The sequence below is a fragment of the Aotus nancymaae genome, unplaced genomic scaffold (genome assembly GCF_030222135.1).
Source record: "Aotus nancymaae isolate 86718 unplaced genomic scaffold, 86718_ANA_hifiasm-v0.15.2.pri h1tg000010l, whole genome shotgun sequence".
NCBI classification, from domain to species: Eukaryota; Metazoa; Chordata; class Mammalia; order Primates; family Aotidae; genus Aotus; species Aotus nancymaae.
Window position 1 is genome coordinate 18,681,586 of NW_026988421.1, and position 26,599 is coordinate 18,708,184.

Consider the following 26,599-nt stretch of genomic DNA (forward strand, 5'->3'; position numbering starts at 1 on the left):
TAACACTATTCAAACATTAATACACAAATTCCAAGTTTCAGCTTTAGCTGTGAGTACATTAATAAAATTGGCTGCACAGCATTCTGAGCGACTAAGGAGAATTCGTTATAGGAGAACCCTAAATCTCAGAAATAGATGACATTAGGCCTTGTTTTTAATGGGCGCAAAGTTAGTTTGTAATTTAAGCGACTTGTTTTAGGTGTACCTATAATACTTCTCTGCTAAATCATTTTCACATTACAGACACCGGGGATGGCTTGCAAGATGCCTTTCTTATGTTCTTTTTATTCAAGAGCGAGATGTGCATAAGGGCATGTTTGCCACCAACGTGACTGAAAATGTGCTGAACAGCAGTAGGTAAGGGCGGGACATAGGTGTAAAGGTGGGCAGAGGCAGGGATGGGTGGTAGGAGTGGGAGGGGGAAGTAATTCTCCTTAGTAACCTTTAGTTTCTTTGGGACTATGTCTCAAGAAGTGTTCACATTTCCAAACATTAAATGTTAAGCTCCAAAGGATACTAAGAACAGATGCTTTGGTGACAGTGCCATGTGGGAATACAGTCTTATTTTGTGGATTAATAATTAAATGGGTTTCTAAAACATGAAAGGCAAATAGGAGTTCAGAGATGCATATGTTTCCAGAGTTCTCTGTTTTCTGTAACATAAATGTTGGAGACACTGTATTTCCTATTTTATAGCCAAAAGAGAAATCAGTTTGATATTGTTGCCAGTTACTGAGTACCTAGGTAGAAATTCTTGTACTGGAAAGTCATTGCTAGAAATCTTAAGAGAATGAGATACTGCCTTTGCTCTCACAGGAGCTTGGTTACAAATGGTAGAGACTGACTGGAACTCAGGTGGAAGGGGAAATAAACATTCTACAGTATGGGAGTTTGGGTGAAGTTGTTCCAAACTCCCATACTCTAGAATGTTTATTCTAGAATACTGGCCTCATTGGTGTGGCCAGTTTTAGAGGTCTACCTGGATTTGGGGAGCAGGAGACCGGGGTGAATTAAAAGACTGCTTTGACTTCTCAAGAGTCGTTTGTAGATTCTATGTTATGTTTGTTAAGGCCTGAACAGGGATGGCACGTAGTACATACTCAACAAATACTTCTTGAATGAATGAGTGAGTAGTTGATAATGGAGATGCATCAGTCATGGTAATGACTTGTGGAAACATTCCTGGCCAGAATGCAATTAATGCTTTTTAAGAAATAGACTTGGGGTACATTCATGTCCTTTGGTATTGGTCTTTTTGTATTAGTGAAATGTGGGGCTATGTGGAATTTTGCTGTACTTCACTAGTCCAAAATCAACACCAGCGGGAGAAAACACAATTATTTAAAACTCTTAGATTATTATATATTCTCTTTTCTTGTTAAAACCTTCAAGTATGTTTATTTCATCCAGATGTTTTGACTAGTAACTGGGATGTTGGAAGTGGTTGAAGGAGGTTGAACCTCATGCTTTTTCCCCTGAGTCAACTGGAAGATTTATAAAACTGGATTAAATGTTTCCTTTTATCTCACTGCTAATTACTATGTGCTGTGCTCTTTTGATCTTGAGCTGTGTCTTTTAAACATTACTGGTTTGAGTTGAAAAAATATTTATAAATATTTATGTCCCTTTTTGATCCCTCCCAGAGTTTTACGTATAGTTTTACTAATGGAGTCACAATAGAGTTAATAGTAAATTAGGTCTTCAAAAGAAAAATCACACATTAATTTGGTAGTAGAGTTTTGGATACCTCTGAATTATATGCCTAAAGGGATAACCTTTCTTTTACTCTCTTCTGCTAGAATGCAATTTTGTGTCTCTCACACTTTAATGGGAACGTTCAAATTCACGTAGCTGTCACCCAGTACATTTGAATTAAATTCTTCAGTCTGCTTTCCAGATTCCTCAGAGATTCATTGATTTAGGAATATCAGTGAATATCCCTATCTCTCCTATCTCTGTTAATTGATAGGAACCAGTGTCTTTAATATTTAATAGCCAGAAAGAGCACTTCTAACTTGAGCTTATTCTTTCATATTACCACATTACAAAGAGAACATACATTTTGTTTGGGGATTTACAACTGCGGTTTAGAAAATCCTGAATATAGAATGTAGTAGAGAACCAGTTACATTGTCTCTCCATTTTCATACCAGAGTACAAGAGGCAATTTCAGAAGTGGCTGCTGAATTAAACTCTGGTGGTTCTGCCCAGCAACAATCAAAAGCCCTTAACAAAGTGAAAAAGAAAGCTAGAAGGATTCTTCAAGAAATGGTTGCCACTGTCTCACCAACAATGATCAGGTATTAAAAAGCAAGGCAAAAAGCTTTCAATCACAGCCATGGTGATTTGAGCAAATAAGACTGAATTATTGAACTTTCCTACCACAATTCTCTTTGTCCAAAAAATGTTTTAATGAATCCTGATATTAAATTAAACTCTTGTTTATATTCTTATTCAGCTTTCATGCAAAGTAGCGCTGTGTTAGGCTTGAAGGTGCCTTCATCTCTGTTAATTGATAGCAGCCAGTGTATTCCAATTGACATCTGCTCATCTAGACTAGTTGTGAACCAACTTTCACATAACTGAGTCATAAAAGGAGTGGTTTGCGTGCATTAGAGGCATCATTCTGCTCACTAAATATTCGTTTGCCTTGGTCATTTGCTTCTGCAGTATAAAGTGTTGTTAGAGTGTTACATGATTGTAGTCCATAATAAATGGATACTTCTGTAAATAGTATATATATAAAGTTAGGTCTAATCCAGCAATTCAGATACACATGCATGCATGTAAACACACAGACAAAGTCATTTACAAGTACTTTTAGGTTGTAGGTCCAGAAATTTAAGTAGACAGAAGTCAACTGTATATACTTGTATGTAAAAATATATGTATGTACATTTATGTTTTTTGTTTGTACTTTGTTTCAGACTGACTGGGTGGGTGCTGTTAAAACTGTTCAACAGCTTCTTTTGGAACATTCAGATTCACAAAGGTCAACTTGAGATGGTTAAAGCTGCAACTGAGGCAAGAATTTCTGTGAATCTATTGCCCTGTTTTCCCCTCATTTGTAGAGTGCTTTTAGGGTTCTTGTGGAAATGTTCTCTTGTGTGCTGTTGTGTATTTCAACCCATTTGGAAGATTTTCCTTATTTGTGGTAACTTCAGTAGCTGTGTCTTTGGGGAGGAGAAATGGGAGTACTTACCAGCAATATGCAGGATTCCTTTTGTAAGTTACCTTGCAACAACCCTGAAAATCTGGTAGAACAATCTCTATTTTGTAGATGAAGCAATAGAGACACAGATAGATAAATAGGTTGTTTCAAGTGGCAGATAATAAGTGACTTGCCCTGGATTTCAAACCAATCCAAGCCTGACTCCATAACCTGTGCTCTTTTTATATCAGTAGAGCTGCTTCTCAGAAAATATATAGGTCAACTGGAACTCTTGATTGCTCTTCTTCCCCCAACTGATTTCTGTTGTTACAGTTGCTCTTATTTTTAGCTTAAAAGGTATTACATTGAAGGAAGTTCGTATTATTGGAAAATGTTTTTAAAGAGTGAGTCACTAATTAGCCAGTGTTTGAGTGACTCTAGCCAAATATGCAGTTGCAAAGTGTGATTGAATTTTACATTTGAATTTTAAATTTGGCATTTTTCCCTTTGCTAGACGAATTTGCCGCTTATATTTCTACCAGTTCATAGATCCCATATTGACTATCTGCTGCTCACTTTCATTCTCTTCTGCCATAACATCAAAGCACCATACATTGCTTCAGGCAATAATCTCAACATCCCAATCTTCAGGTAAGATGAGCTTGAGATTTAAGGAACTAAAAAGATTATGTTTTGAATTTTTGGGTTTTTTAAATTGTACCTTTGGATATATCTTATTGTAAGTATGACATTAGCACTTTTTCTTTTATTGTAAAAGTGATACATATTTATTGTGTAAAATTTGGAGATAAAAAATTGCATTAAGACTATCACCATTATTTATATATTTTATGTAGGATACTTGGTGAACTGTGACTCCCTAAACTTTATGACCATTATTTATCAAATAGATAAAAGGCAATTAGAAAGGCAAGATAGCAAAGTCCAGGCTCAGCAGTAGGGAGTTGTGTGGCGGGGGAGGGGGCAGTGATGTGGGAGAGGGGTTACTGGTATAAAGATAACCATACCTGGTACTTTGACCTCATAATTTAGTAGAGCTAGAACCACTTAAAAAGTACAGTATAATGTGAAAGGTGGTTTTTCAGAGGTTTTCAGCTTTTTAAAGGTTTTTTAGAGGTTTTCCTCAATGCATTCCATTTGGAGGAAATAGTCTGTGCAAATGCAGAGAGATACAGGAGCATGATATGGTTGGGAAGTGATGGACAATTAGGTAAGGGGGGAATATAGGATGCATTAGGAAGGATCAGAGACTGAAGGTGGTAGTTGCATAGGTAGTGAGAGCCAGATCAAAACAATTTCTAAGCCAAGAGATTAGAGTCTGTCCTGTACTTGAGAAATGGCGTATTCAGGTTTGTATTTTGCAAGGTCATTCTGGATTAGAAAGAATGAAATCAATTCTGATTCCATTTAGATAGTTCAGGCAGAAGATAATGAAGGCCTAAATTAAAAGTATAGTGGTGCTTTTGGACAGGAGATCATAGATTTTAAAGTATTTAGTAGCTTGAATTTATAAGACCCAGTGCTAGTCCATATGGGGGCTCAATAGAGAGAGAGAGGAAGTAACAAGATTCCCGGGTGTTTACCACCTAGGAAACTGAGTAGATGGTAGGTCTGATCACCAAGAAGGAATTGGTGAGGAACTGGTTGAGCTGGTTTGGGAAGTTAAAGTTTCAAACCTGAAAAGCACAAAGCAACTCTAAGGTCAGCTCTGTGGGTTGAGAGTGGGTAAGAGGAGCATGAATTTAGAAAGAGACTAGAACGAAAGTGGGCTGGCATTAGGAAAGGAAAGGTTGTGCAGTAGAGCTTCACAAGATGGCATTCGTCACCTTTGTGTGCTATGTCCTCAGTATCACAATCTAAGGAGCTCCTTTTTTAATCCCTTGGTTCAGAGTTCTCTAGGCTTTCAGAGTTCTGTAGCTAACCAGACTCCTGTGACCAACTAAAGAGAAGCCATGCATTCATGCAGTCAGTGATTTTTATCCAGCAGTGCTTTAGACAAGAGAGAACAAAATATATAGTCTTCGCCTTCACATAGCTGAATGGATAATACAATAGAGTGTGATATGACCCTACAGGGTAGATGTGCTTTTCCAAGAATTAGAATATCTGTGTTTACTCTCCAGGGTACCTCTTCCCAGGACCAAGGAACCTGGGAAACTGAATTAGAAAGTCATTTGGAGGTTTCTGGTGGGATAGACTTAGAGGGAAGAGGACTGTTCTGTTCGGGCTCTAGAGAGGCCTTGCTTCTCTTGTAATTAGACTATTTCCTATACCCATATCCTCCACATTTGGTTCTCAACTAGGATTTCTTGGAACTACTTAATAAACACTGATAGTTTTTCATAATCCAGCTTTCCCTTTCATGGACTCTATGCCAGCCATTGCGTACCTCATCCGTCCTTCAGACACAGCAGGCTGTAGATAACCCAGCCTGTTTTTGTGCAGCTTTCTTTTTTACATGACAGCCTCCCCATTCACAAACCACTTCTCAGGTGTTATTTTTGTAAATGGCTCATCTCATTCATTATGAATTTATTCTGCAGAGTTTTACTGTCAAATAGTGATTACTAAGCTTTGGCAACAACTTACTGTGGACTCCTTGTATTTACTGTAGAGCAGCTGTCCCCAACCTTTTTGGCACCAGGGACTGGTTTCATGGAAGACAATTTCCACAGACCACGGGGATGGGAAGGATGGTTTTGGAATGATTCAAGCACTTTACATTTATTGTGCACTTTATTTCTATTATTATTACATTGTAATATATAAAGAAATAATTACACAACTCATCATAATGTAGAATCACTAGACGGTCCCAACTGGGAGTGATGGAAGACAGTGACAGATCATCAGACATTAAGAGTCTCATAAGGAATGCACAACCTAGATCCCTCAGGCGCAGTTTACAGCAGGATTTGCACTCCTATGAGAATTTAATGCTACTGCTGATCTGACAGGAGGTGGAGCTCAGGGGGTAATGTCACCAATGGGGAGTAGCTGTAAAAATAGATGAAGCTTTGCTTGCTCTTCTGCTACTCATCTTCTGCTGTGTGGCCTGTTCCTAACAGACCAGGGACTGGTACTGGTCTGTGGTCCTGAGGTTGGGGACCCCAGCTATACCCCAAAAATATATATTAACATTAATATTAGTATCACTTTACTTGAAAAGAATAGGAGGCTGTGAGTTTGGAAAGATTAACTTAGACAATTTCAACTTCATATCAAAATTAGTGTTGTAGAAAGAGACATGGGAATGGAAAAAGAATTGTTTTATGCCTGTGTATGTGCAAATGAAGCATATTTTTATTTCATGTTATGTTTTGGAAAGATGGTTATGCTTAGTTTCAGTTGGATAAAATTATTTTCAGTTGGATAAAATTATTACAAGGAACCCCTGTAAGCAATAATTATTTGAGAAAATTTCCCCCAAGGAGCTTTTATGATAAACATCATATTCATTTTGTAGTAAACATACCATGAGCAAATTGCAGGATATCTAAGGGTCAGTGTCTTCAGACCCTGGGCAGAATTTTAAAATTTAGAAGTGTTACGTAATCCTCTTAAAATTTATACTATCACCTTTACGGTGATATGTCATGCAAACTCCTTTTGGCTTGGAACACATGTCATAGAGGTTCATTATACACAGTGATATCCCAAAGACTGATGAACAATGTAAATGAAACATGTCAATATATGGAAAATGAAAAAATGCCTGCATTTTTACTGTCAGCAGCTCACACAGCACATATGGCTTGTATCCAATTGGCAAATGTTTTGAATTAACTTGGAATGTGAGTATTCTTTTTACATTTTTCTTCATAAATAATTCATGCATTCTGAATTTGTAGTACCTTGATCCATAAGCTTGGGGGCTTCTTCATACGACGAAGGCTCGATGAAACACCAGATGGGCGGAAAGATGTTCTCTATAGAGCTTTGCTCCATGGGGTATGTATGATTGCTAATTACCCTTGGAGCCATTGTGTTGGTTATCACAGTAAAAACAAAAATGACGCTAATGAGTTGGGATTTTTAAGAAACTACTATTTGGGTAATTTGAGTGATTATTGCTTAAGCTTGGTGATTTATTTTATTGTTGTTGTTATTACCAAAATAGAGCATTGGAGGAGCTGCTTTAATAGTGTAAATAAGATACTTTGTCAGTAGTGAAGTTATAGTTTTTTCTGTTCTGCTTTTTAAGATTTAATTTTTCTGAGCTCATTCTAAGTTGAGTGGTCTTGAATTCATGTTTTACTTTCTTCTCATATCCTAGCATATTGTTGAATTACTTCGACAGCAGCAGTTCTTGGAGATATTCCTGGAAGGCACACGTTCTAGGAGTGGAAAAACCTCCTGTGCTCGGGCAGGACTTTTGTCAGTGGTGGTAGATACTCTGTCTACCAATGTCATCCCAGACCTCTTGATAATACCTGTTGGAATCTCCTATGATCGTATTATCGAAGGTCACTACAATGGCGAACAACTGGTAAGGGTACCTAAACAAAAGTTATCTTTGTTTATCAAGTTTTGCTTTTAGATTTAACTTTTAGAATTTAGATTTGCTTTTAGAATTAACTAAGAATTTTTTTTTGGTACTCCCTATCTTTAAAGCACTGTGTAAAATGTGACTGGGTGGGCACGGTGAGTAGCTTTCATGCCCTATTATTAACTTGACTAGTAGTGCTTATATGGTGTCTTCCTGAACTTGGCAGAAATGACACAGTTAGATTTATCAGTGCTGACCTTGGTCATGGGATTGGGAAGTGGGAGAAGACCTGTCACCACATTGCCATCTCTGCTGTGTAAAGTTATCTGTGGTTTGTTCTCCCCAGGGCTTACTGATAATGTGCATATTTTAAATTGGGCTTGAAGAACTGGTGGGGGTCATGGTGGTGAAAACAGCTACAAATTAATTTGAGAAGTAGCAATAACTTTTTCAATACAACTTTTTATTGATATATAATAGTTAGCAAAAGAGTATACAAATCATAAGCATGTAGCTTGAATTAAAATACATCTATGCAAGCAGCACCCAGATCAAGGAACGATATTACCAGGACCTTTGAAACCCTCCTGGTGCTTCTCCTATCTTTATCCCCTCAAGCATAATCATTAATTTAATTTCTTACACACTGGGTTAGTTTGCCTATTTTTGCACTTACATAAATTGGATAATATGTGATCTGTACACATCTGGTTTCCTTTGCTTAAGCAGGTGTTTGTGAGATTCATCCACATTGTTGCATGTAGTTTGTTCCTTCTCATAGCTGTGTAGTATTCCAGTGTATGAGAATACCACAGTTTATTTTACTATTAGCAAAACGTTTGTCTGTAATCATTCTTGTGTATTTTTTCTTGATGACCGCATACATTCATTTTGTTGGGTGTGTGCCTAGGAGAACTGATGGCTCATAAGAAAATGTGTATTTTCAGCTGTAGTAGGTACTGCCAACCACTTTATCAGAATGGTTTTACCAACTTACCACTCCAATCAGCAGTTAAGAGTTCCAGTGGCATTTAGTGTTGTTATTATTTATTGTGGAAATTTGGGGTGAGGTACTTATTTCAAGCTTATGGCTCCAAACATGTCAGAAATTCAAGAGGCTTTAGAAATTAAGTGTTAGGCTTACAAATGAAGTGATATGATTTGCATGGCACTCTTCTTGTGTTCTGTGAATCTGTCCTTGATATGTACCCTGCTCATTCTGACTGTGTCTCACAAGTTCATTTATGAGTCTGTGTCCTTTATGTGTCCTGTCATTGTGTCTTATGTGTAACAGATACTAGGTGCTTACTGAATGAATACTCAGTTCAAAGGCCGCTGTGAGGCTGGATTTGCAATTACTTGGCTAATATTAGATATTTAGACTCCGGGGATCATCAGACCTCAGATAAATGGCCTCTTTGAAGTTTGATTTTTATTTAAGAACCACAGAACAGTTTTCCAGGCTATGTCATTTTTTTCCTTTGTTAGTTTGCAATTGTATTTTTGTGAATTGTGTGACCATTACACTAAATGAGATAGTATTATATGTTTCATTTTTCATTGACTGAATTATATCTCCCAATGACATGATTACATCTTTTAGCATCTTTGAATACCAAACATTTTCTGACAGGCCGCAGTTAATGACTCCTTCCTTTCCTTCTTCATTCATTGTTCTTTTTCAAGATGGACTTACAGTTTCCATAAAACAAATTATTCTGTGGATAATAGAACGTGTATGTGTTGTCTTTCTCACTATGTTATTCTCACTATTGGAATTTAGGGCAAACCTAAGAAGAATGAGAGCCTGTGGAGTGTAGCAAGAGGTGTTATTAGAATGTTACGAAAAAACTATGGTTGTGTCCGAGTGGACTTTGCACAGCCATTTTCCTTAAAGGTGAGTGTCTATTGAAATGAACCATGTTGAAGCATCGACTTGAGTCAGGGGGCTCCAGTGCTGACTCTAACAGCACCTCTCTGTGTAATGTGGGCTGCAGTTTGCTCTCCTGTAAAATGAGGACTATGACAAAGGTAGTGTTTCCTACATTTTTCCACAAAATTTGCCTATTGACAAAGGAGAGTGAGTTTCTGTTTTGGGAAGATATCAGGCTCAACATTTATTGCTATTATTTAATTCATGACAATCTAAGAGGAACAAAAAATAGGTAGAAGGAATAAGTTCTAGTATTCGATAGTACAGTAGGGAAATTATACTTAACAGTAACTTACTGTATATTTCAAAATAAGTAAAAGAGAAGAATTGTAATATTCCCGACATATACAAAAAAGATAAGTGTTTGTGGTGATGGTTATGTCAAATACCCTGATTTTATCATTACACATTGTATATAGTTATCAAAATATCACATGTACCCCAAAATATGTACAACTGTTATATATCAATTAAAAAACCCCAAAAGTCAAAAAAACATTTTGAGATGGATGAATGAATAAATGAATAATTGTAAAGAAATAAAAATTCATGTGAATCTTTCATGTGCCTTTATAATATGTATTTATATCTTATTTTTTTAAATTGTGTTTAGGGGAAATTTTTCCAAATAGCTCCCTTAAAATCTGGGTAATTTTTTTTTTTTTGATATGGAGTTTTGTGCTCTTGTTACCCAGGCTGGAGTGCAGTGGCACAATCTCAGCTCACTGCAGCCTTCACCCCCTGGGTTCAAGTGATTCTCCTGCCTCAGCCTCCCAAGTAGCTGGGATTACAGGTGCCTGCTACCATACCTGGCTAATTTTTATATTTTTAGTAGAGACGGTGTTTCACCATGTCTGCCAGGCTGCTCCCGAACTCCCGACCTCAGGTGATTTGCCTGCCTCAGCCTCTCAAAGTGCTAGGATTACAGGCGTGAGCCCCCATGCCCAACCAAAGCTGGATAAATTTGGCACTTAGGATGATGTTCTCTGTGTCCTATTGTGTAGAATCCAGTACCCACACATCCAAGGGATAGTGCCATCCTCATTGAAAGTCTGGGACTGGCCGGTCCCTGAGGTCCTTGCTGTTTTAAATTCTTAAGATATTCAAATTGTAAGGAGAAGGAGAAGAATGAGTACAGAAGTAGGGAGCCCAGGGATAAGGAGCAGAAGGTCCTGCCTCCTTTTCTTCTACTTCCTGGCTTCACTTTAAGAGATTCCAGCTGCTGTGGTAGATGCTTGCTGGCCTTAAATGCTTGAATTTTTAGAACCTCATCATTTCTTGCCACTTTTCTTTTTCTTTGTTTTTTAAACGGTCACAAAGCTCCTCTGTCTTGTTATAATTTGCTTTTAGATTGAGGTTCTTTTGAAAATAACGTGACCCTTGGGTTGCCAGATTATTTTTAAGTATGATTATGTCTGTTATCACTATTAATGATATTGGGAATGTCAATTTTATGAAGATGTGTGAGAAAAGGTAAGAATTTTCTTTTAATTTTAAAATGATTTTGTTTGAGCATCCTATTCTTTGTGTCTTCAGTTCTTAAGTTCAGTTTCATGCTTAGCAACATTCTTGAGTCATTCTGGACTTCCGAAGATAGTTTGGGATATAGAGAGCATTTTCCATGTTCTATAGCATGGCTTATTTTATAAACAACTCCCTTTTAACCTTTGGAAGATGAAATTGTATTTTATATGTTGGTGGGAAAGTGAGAGCAAATGATCATGTTGTATTTTTTTTCTCCAGGAATATTTAGAAAGCCAAAGTCAGAAACCTGCATCTGCTCCGCTTTCCCTGGAGCAAGCGTTGTTACCAGCTATACTTCCTTCAAGGTAAAATTTGTAGAATTTTTTTACACGAATTAAGCTGCTAAACATCTGTTATTTCTTGTATTGCATAGATTAATCTTATTATGAATGTGCACATTCTTATTTTCACTTCTTTACTCAAGTAACTTTTCCCTTGGTTCAATAAGGGATGTTGAGATGACGTGTTTTCATATTAGTTTGGAGGGTTTTTTAAATTATTTGCTTGTAAAATCTTTTTTATTTTGTGAATCATATAGGAATTCTTATTTGATTTATGCTTTTTGAATGCTTGAACTGATTTTTTTCAGTAGTAGTTTATGCTTATTATTTGTAAGTGAAATGTATAAAAGTTCTGCTGTTTGAATTTTTTGGAATTCAAATTGAATTTTAACTTAGGGACATTGAATATGAAGCCCTTCCTTTAATATGTGGAAGTGTTGAATTTTCAAAAATGTTTTAAAATAGGGCATCTTGCTTTATGTATTTTTCTGTCAGTGGTTTTGGAAATGATGTATCAACAGACTATTTAGTCATAACTAAATAACATGTTTTGGCCAGGCCATAATACAGTATGTTATGGAGGAAAACAACCCATAGAAATCATCTATATGTGGTTTGAATTTAAAATATGTTGCGATTTAAAGTATCTAATTTATTTAAAGATCAATTCCACATAGTTTGCCTTGTAAAGGAGTGTGGTTGTGGGTTGATTTTCAAAACACTTTTCAGACCCAGTGATGCTGCTGATGAAGGTAGAGACACGTCCATTAATGAGTCCAGAAATGCAACAGATGAATCCCTACGAAGGAGGTTGATTGCAAATCTGGCTGAGCATATTCTATTCAGTAAGTAGAGTACCAAACCCTTCAATTCTACAGTTAAGATTCATCATGGTGCAGTGCAAACTATACAGGTTTTGGGATCTGCTGAGGTTAGTTTCTACTTCAGGTTCTATTAATTCACAGGTGGTAATAGGTGAGTTATTAGAAAGAAGGTGATACCACGGGGATTGAGATAATAGGAGTTAAACATCTTATACAGTGTCTAGTAATTAGTAGGTGTGCATGTGGTAGTTTTTGTGCTTTTTAAAGGTATTATTATTATTATTATTTTTTTTTTTTGAGATGGAGTTTCGCTCTTGTTACCCAGGCTGGAGTGCAATGGCGCGATCTCGGCTCACCGCAACCTCTGTCTCCCGGGTTCAGGCAATTCTCCTGCCTCAGCCTCCTGAGTAGCTGGGATTACAGGCATGTGCCACCCTGCCCAGCTAATTTTTTGTATTTTTAGTAGAGATGGGGTTTCACCATGTTGACCAAGATGGTCTCGATCTCTTGACCTCGTGATCCACCCGCCTTGGCCTCCCAAAGTGCTGGGATTACAGACGTGAGCCACCGCACCCGGCCTAAAGATAGTATTATTAAAGTGATTTGTTGCATCTGTTGCTCATCAGTATATTTTATTTGAACTAATTTCTGGTACAACATCTAGATTTATAGTTGCATGTCCATTTCTCCTTTGACCCCATAAGTTTTTATAATGCAGCAAATATGAGTAGCTTTGTATAAAGCTTTCCCTTAGCCATGGAGAATACAAAATGAATAATTAATGGTTCTGCACTCAACGAGCTTATGCTGTTGTCAGTGGGATGGTTGTACACAAATAATTAAAGTGAACCCAGAGAGGAGTGTGAGTTCACTCCAGGACCAGTCTTCTTTAAGTTCCAAGTTGTATAGTTGTGTCCTGTCATAGAGGGTGTTTTAAAATCCCAAGGCAGCGCCCTTCTTAGCCCAGTTGTGATTTCTTGTTATTCTCTGGGCCAGGACCCTGGTGATACTCTCAGCATCTCCTGCTGATGCTACTGGGGAGGCCTCCCCTCTTCACCTTGCTCCTCCTGTTCTGGGGGCTCCTATTCCTTCTTGACTTTGGGCCAGAGGATTCTTTCTCAAGCACATTTGATTACATCTCTCTCCTGCTTAAAATCTGGATACAAAAAATAATACCTTATTGTTGAAAAGTTGGAACATAAAGATGAAATAGATAGCAAAAACCCACTACCGAGATAACCAGTGGTGTTGCTATGTAGTCTCTCAAAATATTTTTTTTACAGTCTTGTATTGTGCTGCTTTCTATTTATAACACATGTATTAATATTTAAAAATTCTTTATAAATATTTTTAATATCTATACATATAGTACTGAGTACTTTTTTTAAATACTGGAGACAACTTCAATTATGAGTGGTGAATAAAGTATTCATAAATTTATTGTTATCTTAGAAAACTCACAATTGTTATCACGATTTCAGATTATTATTCCATGGGTGTTCTCAGATTTGATTTATATAATTATAAATTTATACAAATTCACAGTGTTGCAGTGTTGGGTTGTGCACTCTAGTTATTCTCAAGTGTGTTTCTGGGCCCTTCTTTCTTACCTCTGGGTCAGGTTGAAAGAGGAAACGCAAACATATTGAGCACCCATTACTGTGGCTCCTGTGCCGGGCCAATCATTTTATTCTCACACAGTCTAATGAGCTAGGGTAGTATTTTCATTTTAGCAATGAGAAACGTGAGGCCAGAAATTTAAGTAATTTGCCCCAAGTCATGAAGTTAGTGAGTAAGTTAGGATTTGAGCTCAGATTTTCCTGACTTCAAATCAGCTGTTACCCTTCTACTACACTTTCCTTTTAACATGAGGAATACCAGCAAGAAGAGTGGAGTTGTAGTTATAATAGATAGGAAGTGGGTGCAAGCCAAGGAATATGGAAATGGGAAATCCAACAGGCTTGTACTTTGGGTCTTATATTTCAATAAGAGTGTCTCTTCTTCATTCAGTAATTAAGTTCCACTGGCCTGGAGGTGGACCAGTCTTAGCCTGTTATATGATGAATAGTGATCTCTAATGAGGTTCCATTATACCAGAACACTGTGATATTATAACTTCCTGATGGTAAATCACACTTATTGGAAATGTGATAGAAGACTTTTATAGTTTTAAATACTCCTGTTTAAAATTTAGATATTTTAAGTAAGTTCAGCTATATTTGAAAAAAGTGCAACTAAATAAAGCTTTGTGTTTGCCTTCCAGCTGCTAGCAAGTCCTGTGCCATTATGTCCACACACATTGTGGCTTGCCTGCTCCTCTACAGACACAGGCAGGTATGTCTGCAATGTCACCTGCAGTTAAGTAGGAAGCTGGAGAATGTTTTATCAGCTGCTCTAATACATATAATACATATTCAGGAGGCAGATTTGGCACACTCCTGGCCGGTACTATGAGATAAACAGTAAAATAAGCTGAGGACTCTGTCCAAAGGTGTTTATCAACTTGGTGGAGGAAGAATCTACATTAAAAAACAAAACAAAACAAAACCAGACTGCTTAATATATGTAGTACTAAGACACTGCTTGATTAATAATGTAAATAAGTTCTATTTCATTAGCATGTAGTCTGTATACTGATAGCAGATGCTTTTCAAATGAATTGATTGGCATTTTAGAACCCACCCTTTACCCTCCCCAAATCCATTTGTCTAAGCTTTATGATGGAAGAAACCACACCAGTCTTGTCCCGTCATGTTCTCACTACCAAACACAGTGCCAATATATATAGGCACCCAATAAATATTTGTCAGATAAATATTTAAAATGAAGGGAATCTTGCTAAAAAAATAAGCACTTCTTACTTGCAGATGGCTTTTTTTTCCCTTTGTGATCTTACATGCGCATATCATGTGTCATGGCTAGAGTGTTCACTGGCATGTGTCATTCCTAGAGGACCAGCTTTTTAAGCAGTTTTCTGGCTCACTCTGCATTGGTGTTCTGGCCCCCCTTCTCTATGTGCCAGCAGTGAGCTGCAGGAAAGCCAAGGCAAGGAGAAAGTCTTGGAGTGTTGGCCTCTCACCTTTTTGGAAAGTAAGTTTCCACTGTCATGATACCGTTTTTGTCTCTTTAGGGAATCGATCTCTCCACGTTGGTGGAAGACTTCTTTGTGATGAAAGAGGAAGTCCTGGCTCGTGATTTTGACCTGGGGTTCTCAGGAAATTCAGAAGATGTAGTAATGCATGCCATACAGCTGCTGGGAAATTGCGTCACAATCACCCACACTAGCAGGAACGATGAGTTTTTTATCACCCCCAGCACAACTGTCCCATCAGTCTTTGAACTCAACTTCTACAGCAATGGGGTACTTCATGTCTTTATCATGGAGGCCATCATAGGTATGTCAGGCCTTGAAATATCTTCAGTAATTTTCATGGACAGTAAAAGAGCCGAAAACACATAGTGGTATCTGCTTTAATTTGGGTGATAGCCCCTTGCTTGAGGGAATGTGTCTATATTTTTAGTTTCCAAATGAAAATGTAATCTCCTGTTATATCACTGTTCATAACTACAATGAGTAGTTACTGAATTACCATTTGTATAGTATTATCCTTATTAGGAAAGGTAGAGTGTCTTGCTGTCCAGGAGCTGAAAATCTAACTGAGATGGGACATATACAGGACAGCAAAGCGAGTGGAGGACCTCATTTGTGATAGGAGAAGAGAGGAAGGAGTGAACAAGGGGCTCATGTCATTGGAGAAGATTTTTGGTGGAGTCAGGATCATATGGAATCAAGAATTGAATCGTGGGATTTACTTAAATTTCTCCAGCAAATATAGGCCATTATTTTTGATGTATTAACAGTCTCTTAAGGTTATTCAAACCAGTTGAAGTTTTTCTTAGAGACTTATAACTGGCAAATTCATTGTTGCTTTGCTTTTCTTAGCTTGCAGCCTTTATGCAGTTCTGAATAAGAGGGGACTGGGGGGGCCCGCTGGCACCCCACCTAACCTGATCAGCCAGGAGCAGCTGGTGCGGAAGGCGGCCAGCCTGTGCTACCTTCTCTCCAATGAAGGCACTATCTCACTGGTGAGTGAAGACTCTTCAGTGTTGCCTGGTCTCTTTTCTTGAGCATTTTCATGAAAACAAACCCCCGCCCCCACCGTGTTTTTCTGTTAGAGAATGTTCGGCCCGTTGTTGACACTATATATTCCACTCCCGGATTTCAGTGACCACCAAACCAATATGTCATTTCCTATCTTGATTTGCTCTTTGGCTCATTGTTCCACTGAATCCATTCTGCAGCTATGAGCCATGATAGGACAGATCGGTCAGTGTTCTCAGCAGTCGCAGCCAAAGCTAGTGAGCACGTATTATGTATGAGGCACTGGGTCAGTGGTTTGTAAATAATTAACCTACCCACCTGTAGATGATGGAACCACAGATGTTAAGAGTCAGAAGCAGGCTTAAAAATCATCTGTTCAACCCCTCTCAATTTACAAGTGAGGAACTCAAAGCCCAGCAGTACTAATGAGCATGTATATTATATACCCAAACACTTTTAGGTATTTATCATGAGACATATGTGTTAAGCAGTAGATTTCTTTTTTTTCAAACTCATCAACATGTAGAATTCATATTTTATTTGAATTCTAATATTTTCCTTTGTATGACTGTGTCTTGAATGTTGATGAGATGAGTACATGTGTTGGGAGTACCGCCCCCTCCACACTGTCCTTTGTGTGAGGTGTAGTAGTGTTCCTGTTGGGGAATCTGTTTTGCATGAACCTTGGGTGGTAGGTTGGGAGGGATGAGGGCAGATAAGACTCCTAAGATTGACTTTTCCCTTTCCTTGGTTTTTGTTTACCTATTCCAATGTTGTATTTCCTCATTCACCACTTTTGTGTACAGTATTTATTATAAGATAACTTTTGCAGAGAAACTGTCTTATAAAGTAAAAGAAATGGATAGTGGGGGACTGATAAGCAGCCTTCAGAGGGCTTGCCACAGTGTGGGTGTGGGGAGAGCACTGAGCTCAGGCATATCCTTTGCAGGTGGTGCAGTGTTGGGTGCTCTGCCAGTAAGTGACAGAGGTTTCTTCTCAGGCTTTGTCCATGACCATGTGTGTATCAAGAGGATGGGCATTGGGAATCACAGGACTTTACCCAGTGGGGTGAGGGAGGTAAAAGAATGGAAGGATTTGGCAGCTACCTTGTACCATATTTTTCTGCCTTTAAAAAAAAAAAGGATAAAATGGTGGCATTTACATTTAAATGACTTTTCTTTTCAGCCTTGCCAGACATTTTACCAAGTTTGCCATGAAACAGTAGGAAAGTTTATCCAGTATGGCATTCTTACGGTGGCGGAGGTAAGAGGAAGAGTTTTTCTTTATTTGTCTTTATGAAGTTACTTGTTCTTCATTCCCTTATCTTTTCTGCCACTTATTTAAACCAGTAATTGGCCAGGCTCAGTGGTGTGTGCCTGTAATCCCACCAGTTTGGGAGGCCAAAGCGGGTGGATCACCTGAGGTCAGGAGTTCGAAACCAGCCTAGCCAACATGGCAAAGCCCTGTCTTTCCTAAAAATACAAAAATTAGCTGGTCATGGTGGTACACGCCTGTAAATTCCAGCTACTTGGGAGGCTGAGGCATGAGAATTACTTGAACCTGAGAGGCAGAGGTTGCAGTGAGCTGAGATCATGCCACTGGACTCCAGCCCGGGCAACAGAGTGAGATTCAGTCTCATAAATATATAAATAAACAAACCAATAATTACATTTGGTATATAGTTATGTTCACATGTAGAGATGCGAAAAATAAGAATAGGGAGAGGAAGTGTCCTTTGGGATTATTTAATATTTTGGTTTCTATTTGTAAGTTGTGTTGTCTAAAACATATCCTGAATTGATTGTGTGACATCCAGAGGTTTGTATGCTAAGTTGAGACATTACACCTATCGGTGTGCTTGTAACTTGCACATCTGCAGTTTTCATTTTTGAGATTCTGTTTTAATTTTGGTAGATTTGGTGTAGAGGGGATGGCCTGGAAAAGTAGATATCAATTAAGAATATGTGGGGTGCTTTTATTTGCTCTTTCTGGGAGCTCTCCCCTCCTACCCACTCTTTTCTTTTGTCCCCTGAGTTTGAGTTTGGAAGGGAAGTGGATTGACATTATGAATGGCTAAACAGAGAAGAGCCAGGAAGGGCCAGAGAAGAGGACTGCCTTGTCCTGGCTCCACTGGGCAGTTTGTGTGCCAGTGCATATTTATTTACTATCCATCATCTCCTTGGCCTAGCAAGATGACCAGGAAGATATGAGTCCTAGTCTTGCTGAGCAGCAGTGGGACAAGAAGCTTCCTGAACCTTTGTCTTGGAGAAGTGATGAAGAAGATGAAGACAGTGACTTTGGGGAGGAACAGCGAGATTGCTACCTGAAGGTACTTTGGTGAAGAATTCTGGTGGATATGACAGGGATGTGTTGGAGTTTATGTTGCAGTGAAATCAGCTGGAGCCCTGGTGATGTCTTCATATCTAAAGAACCCCAACTAGCTCTGGTACTTTCTATGTGGTAAAGACACTTAGACTGTTTGAGTTGAATTAGTACCTTATTCAGTTTAAGTAGAAAAGGAAAGGAGAGCCTGAAAAGTCAGGAGGACAAATGTCATAGATGAGACTTTCATCACCCTTTTATGAAATACACAGGTGCATACCTGTTTCCCTACACCTGCACCCCCTCATGAGGCAGCAGTTTTGCTGTTGAGCTGCCATCGGCCTGGTTGCTCTTTTTGAGTCAGTCTTGCTATCCCTCCAAAAATTTCATACGTTAAGCTCTTTGCTGTCAGTTAAAACAAATACCATTATAGGAGAAAATTTAGATTAAAAAAATTGTCCTTTTTAGAAAAATCAATTTTGTTTAATTTATAATTTTAGAACTTAGCAATAATGACCCGTCTTTTCTGAAGACCCTATGTGGGTTACTCTTTTTTGACAGTTTGAATTGTCTTCTTTTTCACTTGGATGGTATTAGTTTCAAGACTGGGCAGTGATCTTGCTTTCACACTCTAGAGGGGCTTCACTGAACCAACGTGTTTTGGGTCGGTCCAGTGAGAGCCTCCCAGCCATAAAGCACTCGTCATGGTGGCCATCATTCCCCACAGTACTGCACTGTGGGCAAAGGCCATTTAGGGGAGGCAGGGAATAGGTGCTGAAGGACTGAGATGGTCTTGGTGGTCTCCCATTGGCCTTTTTGCAGACTTGAGTGACTGTTGAGCCCAGGTTTCAAACTGTGGAGGGCCTTGTCTTAAGACCAGCTGTTTTCAGTGACAATAACATATCGTAATTATGGCATTTAGTTATGAAAATTTCTTCTAGGTGGCTGTTCAATGAACATAAGCCTCAAATACTATATATAAAAAAAGTGAGTGATTGCAATAAAGAATGTTTGAAAGCCAGCAGTTTTTTCCAGCAGAGATTCTCTGCATGAGGGGCAGTGGGCCGCTTTCAGGTAGTGCTGGTGTGCGTGGCCATCTTCTCACGTTACTGGCTCTCCAAAGAAAGTCGTCTGTCCACTTGTTTTGTGTCTCTTGTCACTTCCTCATGACTTCATCTCCTGCTTTTGCTCTCTCAGGTGAGCCAATCCAAGGAGCACCAGCAGTTTATCACCTTCTTACAGAGGCTCCTTGGGCCCTTGCTGGAGGCCTACGGCTCTGCTGCCATCTTCGTTCACAACTTCAGCGGTCCTGTTCCGGAACCGGAATATCTGCAAAAGTTGCACAAATACCTAATAACCAGAACAGAAAGAAATGTTGCAGTATATGGTATGTTAAGTCACTATTTAGTCTTTTAAAATCTCTGTTTTATTGATTACAGAAATTCACTAATTGTAGAAAATTGGAAAAATGCAAACTTACCCTGACCTGTGACTCCATAGAGTATTACTATTCTCTTCTTTGGTATGTTACATAAGTTGAATAATACAGTCATACACTCTTACATCTGGCTTTTTTCATGTAACATTATATTTGAGATTCATATAGTTGTTCCATTGTTCTTGTTGTGTAGTGTTCCATTGTATAAATGTTTACCACATTTTATTCATTCCACTGTTGATGGATATTTGGGTCATTTTCAGTTCACAGCTGCTTTGAACAGTGTTGCTGTGTGCGTGTTTGAATATGTCTTTTGGTGAACATCTGTGCCCCTATATGCAGCGTATCTGTGGGAACAGAATTGCCTGGTTGTAGGCTCTGGGCATATTCAGCTTTGGTAGATACCGCCAAACAACTTCCCAGTGGTTATACCAACTTGTGCTCCCACCAATGGTGTGTGTTTCACTTGCTGCACGTCTTGGCCAGCACTCTGTCTTGTTTGTTTTAGGAGGTATGATTGGGGTGGGAGTAGTATTTTATACAGTTGTAGTTTGAAGCTGAATCTACTTTGAATCAATCTTTAGAGCCAGAAGGAATCTAATCTAATCACCTCATTTTATAGATGAGAAAAATACCCAAGGTCACACAGCTAGTTAATGGGTAATCTTGGGATCAGAATTCTTGTTTCCTAACCTCTAGGCCTATGCTTTCTCTGGTTCCACTGATGTAGCAATCATCTGTGTACCACCGTATAGCTTAAAGAATACTTATACACCGTCTCATTTGATTCTCACAAAAGTCCTGCAAGATGGATGTTTTAGGTATTTCTACTTAACCTCCGTTCCTCCCTGTTTCTCTCTCTACACCCTCCTTTCTCTCCCTCTCCCTTGTTTTTTACCTCAGTAGAGGACAAAGTAGGTTTAAAGAAGCAGCAAGTCATCTGAGACCTCACAGATTGCCAGTGGTAGAAGTGGGGCCCCACCCCTGTCTGCTGACTTGCCCTCATTCTCTTTCTAGCCCCCCCATACTTTCTTACTGTGGGTATTGGGATTGTCATGATTTGTTAGGCCTAACCGTTTGATGGGGTTTTATTCTCTCTCTCCAGCTGAGAGTGCCACATATTGTCTGGTGAAGAATGCTGTGAAAATATTTAAGGATATTGGGGTAGGTGTCCACCATTTATGGTATAAAAGCTGTCTTCTGTTCTCTTTAGGTCTAGTCTGTTTGAGCTACCTTTGTGGTGGGGTGGACCCCGAGAACAGCAGTTGCTGCTGGTTTAATGATTAAGGCACTTTTGGGAATGGGGCATGTAGGATGGGTAGGGCTGTGTTGAAGCTGAAGCCCATCAGTGCAGATTTATTTGAATGTTCTGGAATTTTACTAATTTCACATCTATTCCCAAACTGCTATATATAACTGGTATCAATATGTTTCAAGATGCTACAGGTTGAGTATCTCTTATCTGAAATGTTGGGACCAGAAGTGTTTTGGATTTCAGATTTTTTTTAATTTTTATTTTGGAATACGTGCCTTATACTTACAGGTTGAGCATCTCTAATCCAAAACCCAAAATGCTCTAATGAGCATGTATTTTGAGCCCCATGTTGGTGTTCAAAACGTTTCAGATGTTGGAGTACTTCAGATTTTTGATTTTTGGATTAGGAATGCTCAACTTGTACCACAATCCTGGCTCTTAATTATTCTATATGATTTTTAGTTACTTTCTTGTATTTTTACAAGTATTCCTAGAAGTATCCTCAGGTGTCCTTTACCTTCATGATTCATGGGGAATGTGAGTCCATGAGATACTAGTGGCCTTTTTGAGGGACTGTTTATAACTTTATCCTAAGGCATTTTATAGTATAGTTATGTTGGCTGAAATTTTAGAATATAGTTATGTTGGTTGACCTCTATTGAAAAAAAAAAAAAAACCTTGCTTGTGTTGGTAACTCCCACCTCATACTCACGCACATGCATGCATACATACTTAAAGCCACGATATGGTTTTGTGTGCCTTTACTGCCCTCTGAGGTCCAGGATACCACAGGTCAGGTTAGTAATAGAAATGGGTGGTTTTCTTTGCCTTTAATTTAATCTAAACTTTTTCTTTAGGTTTTCAAGGAGACCAAACAAAAGAGAGTGTCTGTTTTAGAACTGAGCAGCACTTTTCTACCTCAATGCAACCGGCAAAAACTTCTAGAATATATTCTGAGTTTTGTGGTGCTGTAGGTAACATGCGGCACGGCTGGCAAGTGAAGGTCATGAGTCCCTTGTAGGTACCAGCTTCTGGCTTGAGAGTTGAAGGTGCCGTCACAGGGTCAGGCCTGCCCTGTCCCGAAGTGATCTCCTGGAAGACAAGTGCCTTCTCCCTCCATGGTTCTGTGATCTTCCCAGCTCTGCGTCGACACAGAAGCCTAGAGATAACACCTGGGGGGACCTCAGCCTCTATTCACAATTCATAATCAGTAGACTATAAGGTGAAATCTCAATAAATTATTTTGGAGTTTATTAAAGACTTACATTTTAAGTCCAGCTTTTAAGGACTAATTACTGTGATGGACACAGACATGTAACTGTGTTCTAGAACTGAATCTTGTATGGTGTACTTAATGCTGTCGGGTAATTTGTTGGTATATTCTGGCTAATGGTGAATGCTCTCTTTAAAAATAATTTAGTCATCCATTCGCTCTTTCTCAGCTTTATCTTTGTCAATAGTAGCTACATTTTTAACGGGAGCACCTTTTATCCTAAAGTGCTTTATAAATGAATGGACTGATACGTATCACACCCAGTTATCACTGTGCTGTCCTTGGCAGTCAGATTTAGAAAATGTTTTTAAGAGCTGTGTGAAAACAGACAATATTAGTTTAGGTCAGGAACTGAGATATTGTGATCAAATAGCTGACATGAGGAAGTTAGTTTAGCTGGCAAAATTCTAGGTAAACTTGGCCAGAAAACTGGTGTTGAAAGCTTTTGCTCCTATAAAAAAGTGCCATTGAGTTTTAAATGACCAGCAAGTATTTAGAACCCTTCTGTTTTATGTCTGTACCCCGTCCCAGCCCTCAGGTAACACCTGCCTTTCACAGCTACAGCTGTTCCTTGGAAGTCCACCAACCAAATAGCAACTTTCCTAACTTGATTAGCTTGAGCTGACAAGACTCTGTTAGTATACAGCGCTCTGGCTACAGACCACTGATGAGGGCTTCTGTACTGCACACAGATTGTGCACTGCACCCCAGTCCAGGTGGCTGGTACCCACCCGAGTTGTGCAGGGCACAGCCTGTCCGGTTTATGCATGTGGTGGCCCTGCTGACTGGTAATGGTTAGAAGCATTTATGGATTTTTAGCTTTGAGGAAAAACCGTGGCTTTTAACAAATTTTTATGGGTTACATGCCTAAACCCTTGTGCCACATAGTGGTAAATAATTATGAAAAATGATCTGTTCATAATAGGTAGGTGCCTTTTGTGAGCAGGGAGCATAATTATTAGTTTATTATGGTAATTATGGTGATTTCTTAAAGATCATGTAATGTTAAAACATTTTCTAACAGTTTACTGTTGCTTATCTCTAAGATATTATGGAATTAAGAATTTTTCTAGATAAGTGTTACACAGATTCTTTGAATTTAGTATAAAAGTACTGAGAATTAAGTTTTTACCTCTGTAAGCTTGGATTTTAAACACTAATAGTATCTCATAAATAGCGTGTGTTTTGGGAGAGGGATGGATGCTGATTGATATTTCATGTTGTATGAAATATCATGTTTGAAACTCATAGCAATAATGCTATGCTGTTGTGATCCCTCTCAAGTTCTGCATTTAAAATATATTTTTTCTTTATAGGAATTCATGTACCATTAAGTCATTGTCAGTTGTGGTAGCTTTGATGTTAAATAAGATATCACATTTTAGCATTCCATTTTACTGAGTAGGGTAGAAGAACACATCTTTTTCTTGGCTACTTTGGAGGGTACCCAGGGGGTCTTGTGTATTCCCATGGGTGTTCCCCTTATCAGGGGAAATCAAACATTTCACTGGTCTCTTTTTTTCATCCTTTAAATTGTAGATTAAGGATTACTCAAGCTCACCATTAGTCAAGGTTGGGACTCAGTTCCCAGTGGACACTCTGCCCTGCCTGTCACTGCTGCAAAGAGCTGCTGCTTTGCCAGCCTGAGCAGAGAAAATATGGCTTCTCTTGCGTTATTTTCCCTTTTGTTTGGTTTTGTTTTCTAGAAGTTCAATCAGATGCTTTGGGGAATGCAATGTATGATTTGCTAGCTCTCGCCACTTAACTCACTGTGAGGATAAATATGCATGCTTTTTGTAATTAACTGGTGCTTTGAAAATCTTTTTTAAGGGAGAAAAATCTCAACCAAAGTTAGGCTCATCCAGACAAGCTGACCTTTGAGTTAATTTCAGCACAACTCATTCTTCAGTGCCTCATGACTGAAAAAAAAAAAAAAGCAAAAAAAGCATCTTCACAATAAAGCTTCCAGATGCACCATTTTGCTAAAAGATACATTCTCATTGTTTTCCAACAGCAATGGCTTCCACATAAGGTTAAACAAACTAGGTGCTTGTAAATAATTTATTACAGTTTACTTTATTGCATTTCTATAACATGAAATGCATGCCCTTCAGGGGAAGACTGTGAGTCAAGTTAAAAAAAAACACACACACAATATTAAGCAATATGAAACTACTCTTTTTAAAAATGAGAATGTCCTAAGTGATTCAGAAGAGAGGAAGGAATTTTTGCACTCTTAAAATTACGTGAAAAACAAAAGGCGAAAACCAGTGTGAAGTATGTAGAACTGCTAACTGAGAAGGCATCGGAGCCTTCCTTCTGAGATCTGTTAATTCTCACAAAGTCATGAGGGTAAGTGGAGAAAGTATTTCTGAGATTACAATGAATGTAAGCTCAGACTGTGGAATTTCCAGTAACCTGGATGGGGAAAAGCATTTCCCATAGTGCTCCATGTTATGTGAGTGCTCTGTGAGATGTTCATCAGTGTGTTATAAAAATGGTGTTGCTGGGAAACTAAGTTTGCACGTGGAAACTTACAATGCACTTTAGCGCAGTAAGGGCTTGGCATCTGGCAGTGAAAACTGTTTAACCCAGCATTGCCCAAACTGGTTTGACACCAGGACATTTTTCTCCTTTGGGATACCTATGAACCTCTCATTAATGTCCTGTGGAGAACATTTTGGGAAACACTATGTTAGATAGTTCTTTAAGGAGACAAACCGGTAATGAACAGATGGCACTGGGGCAGAATTTGCATGCATTTTGTAACATCCAGTGTTGCATTGAATAGGTATGTATTTCCTCCCCTAGAGAAAATAAGCACAGAAAATTGTAATGTAGGTGATCAGAGCTCTTTCCTTTGATAGAACAGCCCCAGCGATCCTGGCCTTTTCACTGAAAGTATCAGAATACATGGATGAATTGGGGTAAATAAGGTTTTAATTCAGATCTAGAAGAAAGTATTGTACAATGGAATGCAGACTTTTATCAACAGGTAGTTGTAGTGTTTAGACACGACAGGACCTATTGTTGAGGTTTATAAGACTTACTATGGGCTGTAAACCCGTTTTTTTAAAACTTCTTAGAAACCTGAGACTTGCCATCTGGCATTTTAGTTTAATACAAACTAATGATTGCATTTGAAAGAGATTCTTGACCTTATTTCTAAACATCTAAAGCTCTGAAATGTTTTGATGGAAGGTATTAAACTATTTGCCTGTTGTACAAAGAAATGTTAAGATTGTTGTAAAAAGAATTACTGTAAGGTACTGTGAAATACTGCGTGATTTTGTGAGCGAAACATACTTGGAAATGCTGATTGATTTTTGTGATTGTTAATGTATTGCAAGAAACAGAAAATGTAGATTTGTTTTAATAAACCAAAAAATTAACATATTCTTGATGTGTTGGATTTGTATTTAAAACAGTTTCTTACATAATTCATTATACGAACAATTATTCTTTTCTGACTTTACATAGAAACTTACTAAAATGCTTAATGATATCTTACATAAATGTATGACCCTACAGTACATGCTTTTATTATTGACCCACAGCTTTCCAAATTTGATCAAGCATTTGGAGATATAGGTCTACTTAGGTATTGCTCTCCTTTTGTTTAGTAAATATCCATATTCTAGAGAGATTCTTTGGGTTTTTGTAAAGATTTCTTTAAGCTTGGTGCTTGTGATATTTTTACATATTTAAGTTTATAAAAAGTGTTTTCTCCACCAGTTTATCACAGTTGATCAAACAATATTAGTTTACTTTTTTGACTAGAAAATTCTTTCTTTTATCAGAGCACAGATAGATTTTGTGGATTCTTTGAAAGTTCTCACATACAGCCTGATCTCCAGAGTGTTCTGGGAATAGTGGTAAAGGTGTACCTGCTGATGATGTCCGTGTCATTTGGATGCATCATGTGACTGTGAAACTGATTGATGCCCAAGACCACCCCATCCGTTCTCCAGCCAACCCCTCTCCCT

General features: G+C 38.4%; 1 protein-coding gene across 5 annotated transcripts in view; it reads left to right on the forward strand.

Moving 5' to 3' along the window:
- Window positions 1-26,009, forward strand: part of GPAM (glycerol-3-phosphate acyltransferase, mitochondrial) — a 61,801-nt gene extending 35,792 nt beyond the window's left edge. For all 5 annotated transcript variants that reach the window (XM_064373874.1, XM_012447993.3, XM_012447995.3 and 2 more), the window contains 17 exons: window positions 244-357; window positions 2,154-2,300; window positions 2,928-3,024; window positions 3,666-3,802; window positions 7,024-7,123; window positions 7,449-7,661; window positions 9,445-9,558; window positions 11,338-11,423; window positions 12,129-12,244; window positions 14,487-14,557; window positions 15,354-15,618; window positions 16,167-16,309; window positions 17,511-17,588; window positions 18,514-18,654; window positions 19,845-20,034; window positions 21,191-21,249; window positions 22,198-26,009. In XM_064373874.1, coding sequence (XP_064229944.1) covers window positions 244-357; window positions 2,154-2,300; window positions 2,928-3,024; window positions 3,666-3,802; window positions 7,024-7,123; window positions 7,449-7,661; window positions 9,445-9,558; window positions 11,338-11,423; window positions 12,129-12,244; window positions 14,487-14,557; window positions 15,354-15,618; window positions 16,167-16,309; window positions 17,511-17,588; window positions 18,514-18,654; window positions 19,845-20,034; window positions 21,191-21,249; window positions 22,198-22,314 — 2,188 coding nt within the window. In that variant the 3' untranslated portion in view covers window positions 22,315-26,009. The remainder of the gene's footprint in view (window positions 1-243; window positions 358-2,153; window positions 2,301-2,927; window positions 3,025-3,665; window positions 3,803-7,023; window positions 7,124-7,448; window positions 7,662-9,444; window positions 9,559-11,337; window positions 11,424-12,128; window positions 12,245-14,486; window positions 14,558-15,353; window positions 15,619-16,166; window positions 16,310-17,510; window positions 17,589-18,513; window positions 18,655-19,844; window positions 20,035-21,190; window positions 21,250-22,197) is intronic.
- The last annotated feature ends 590 nt before the right edge of the window (window positions 26,010-26,599 follow it).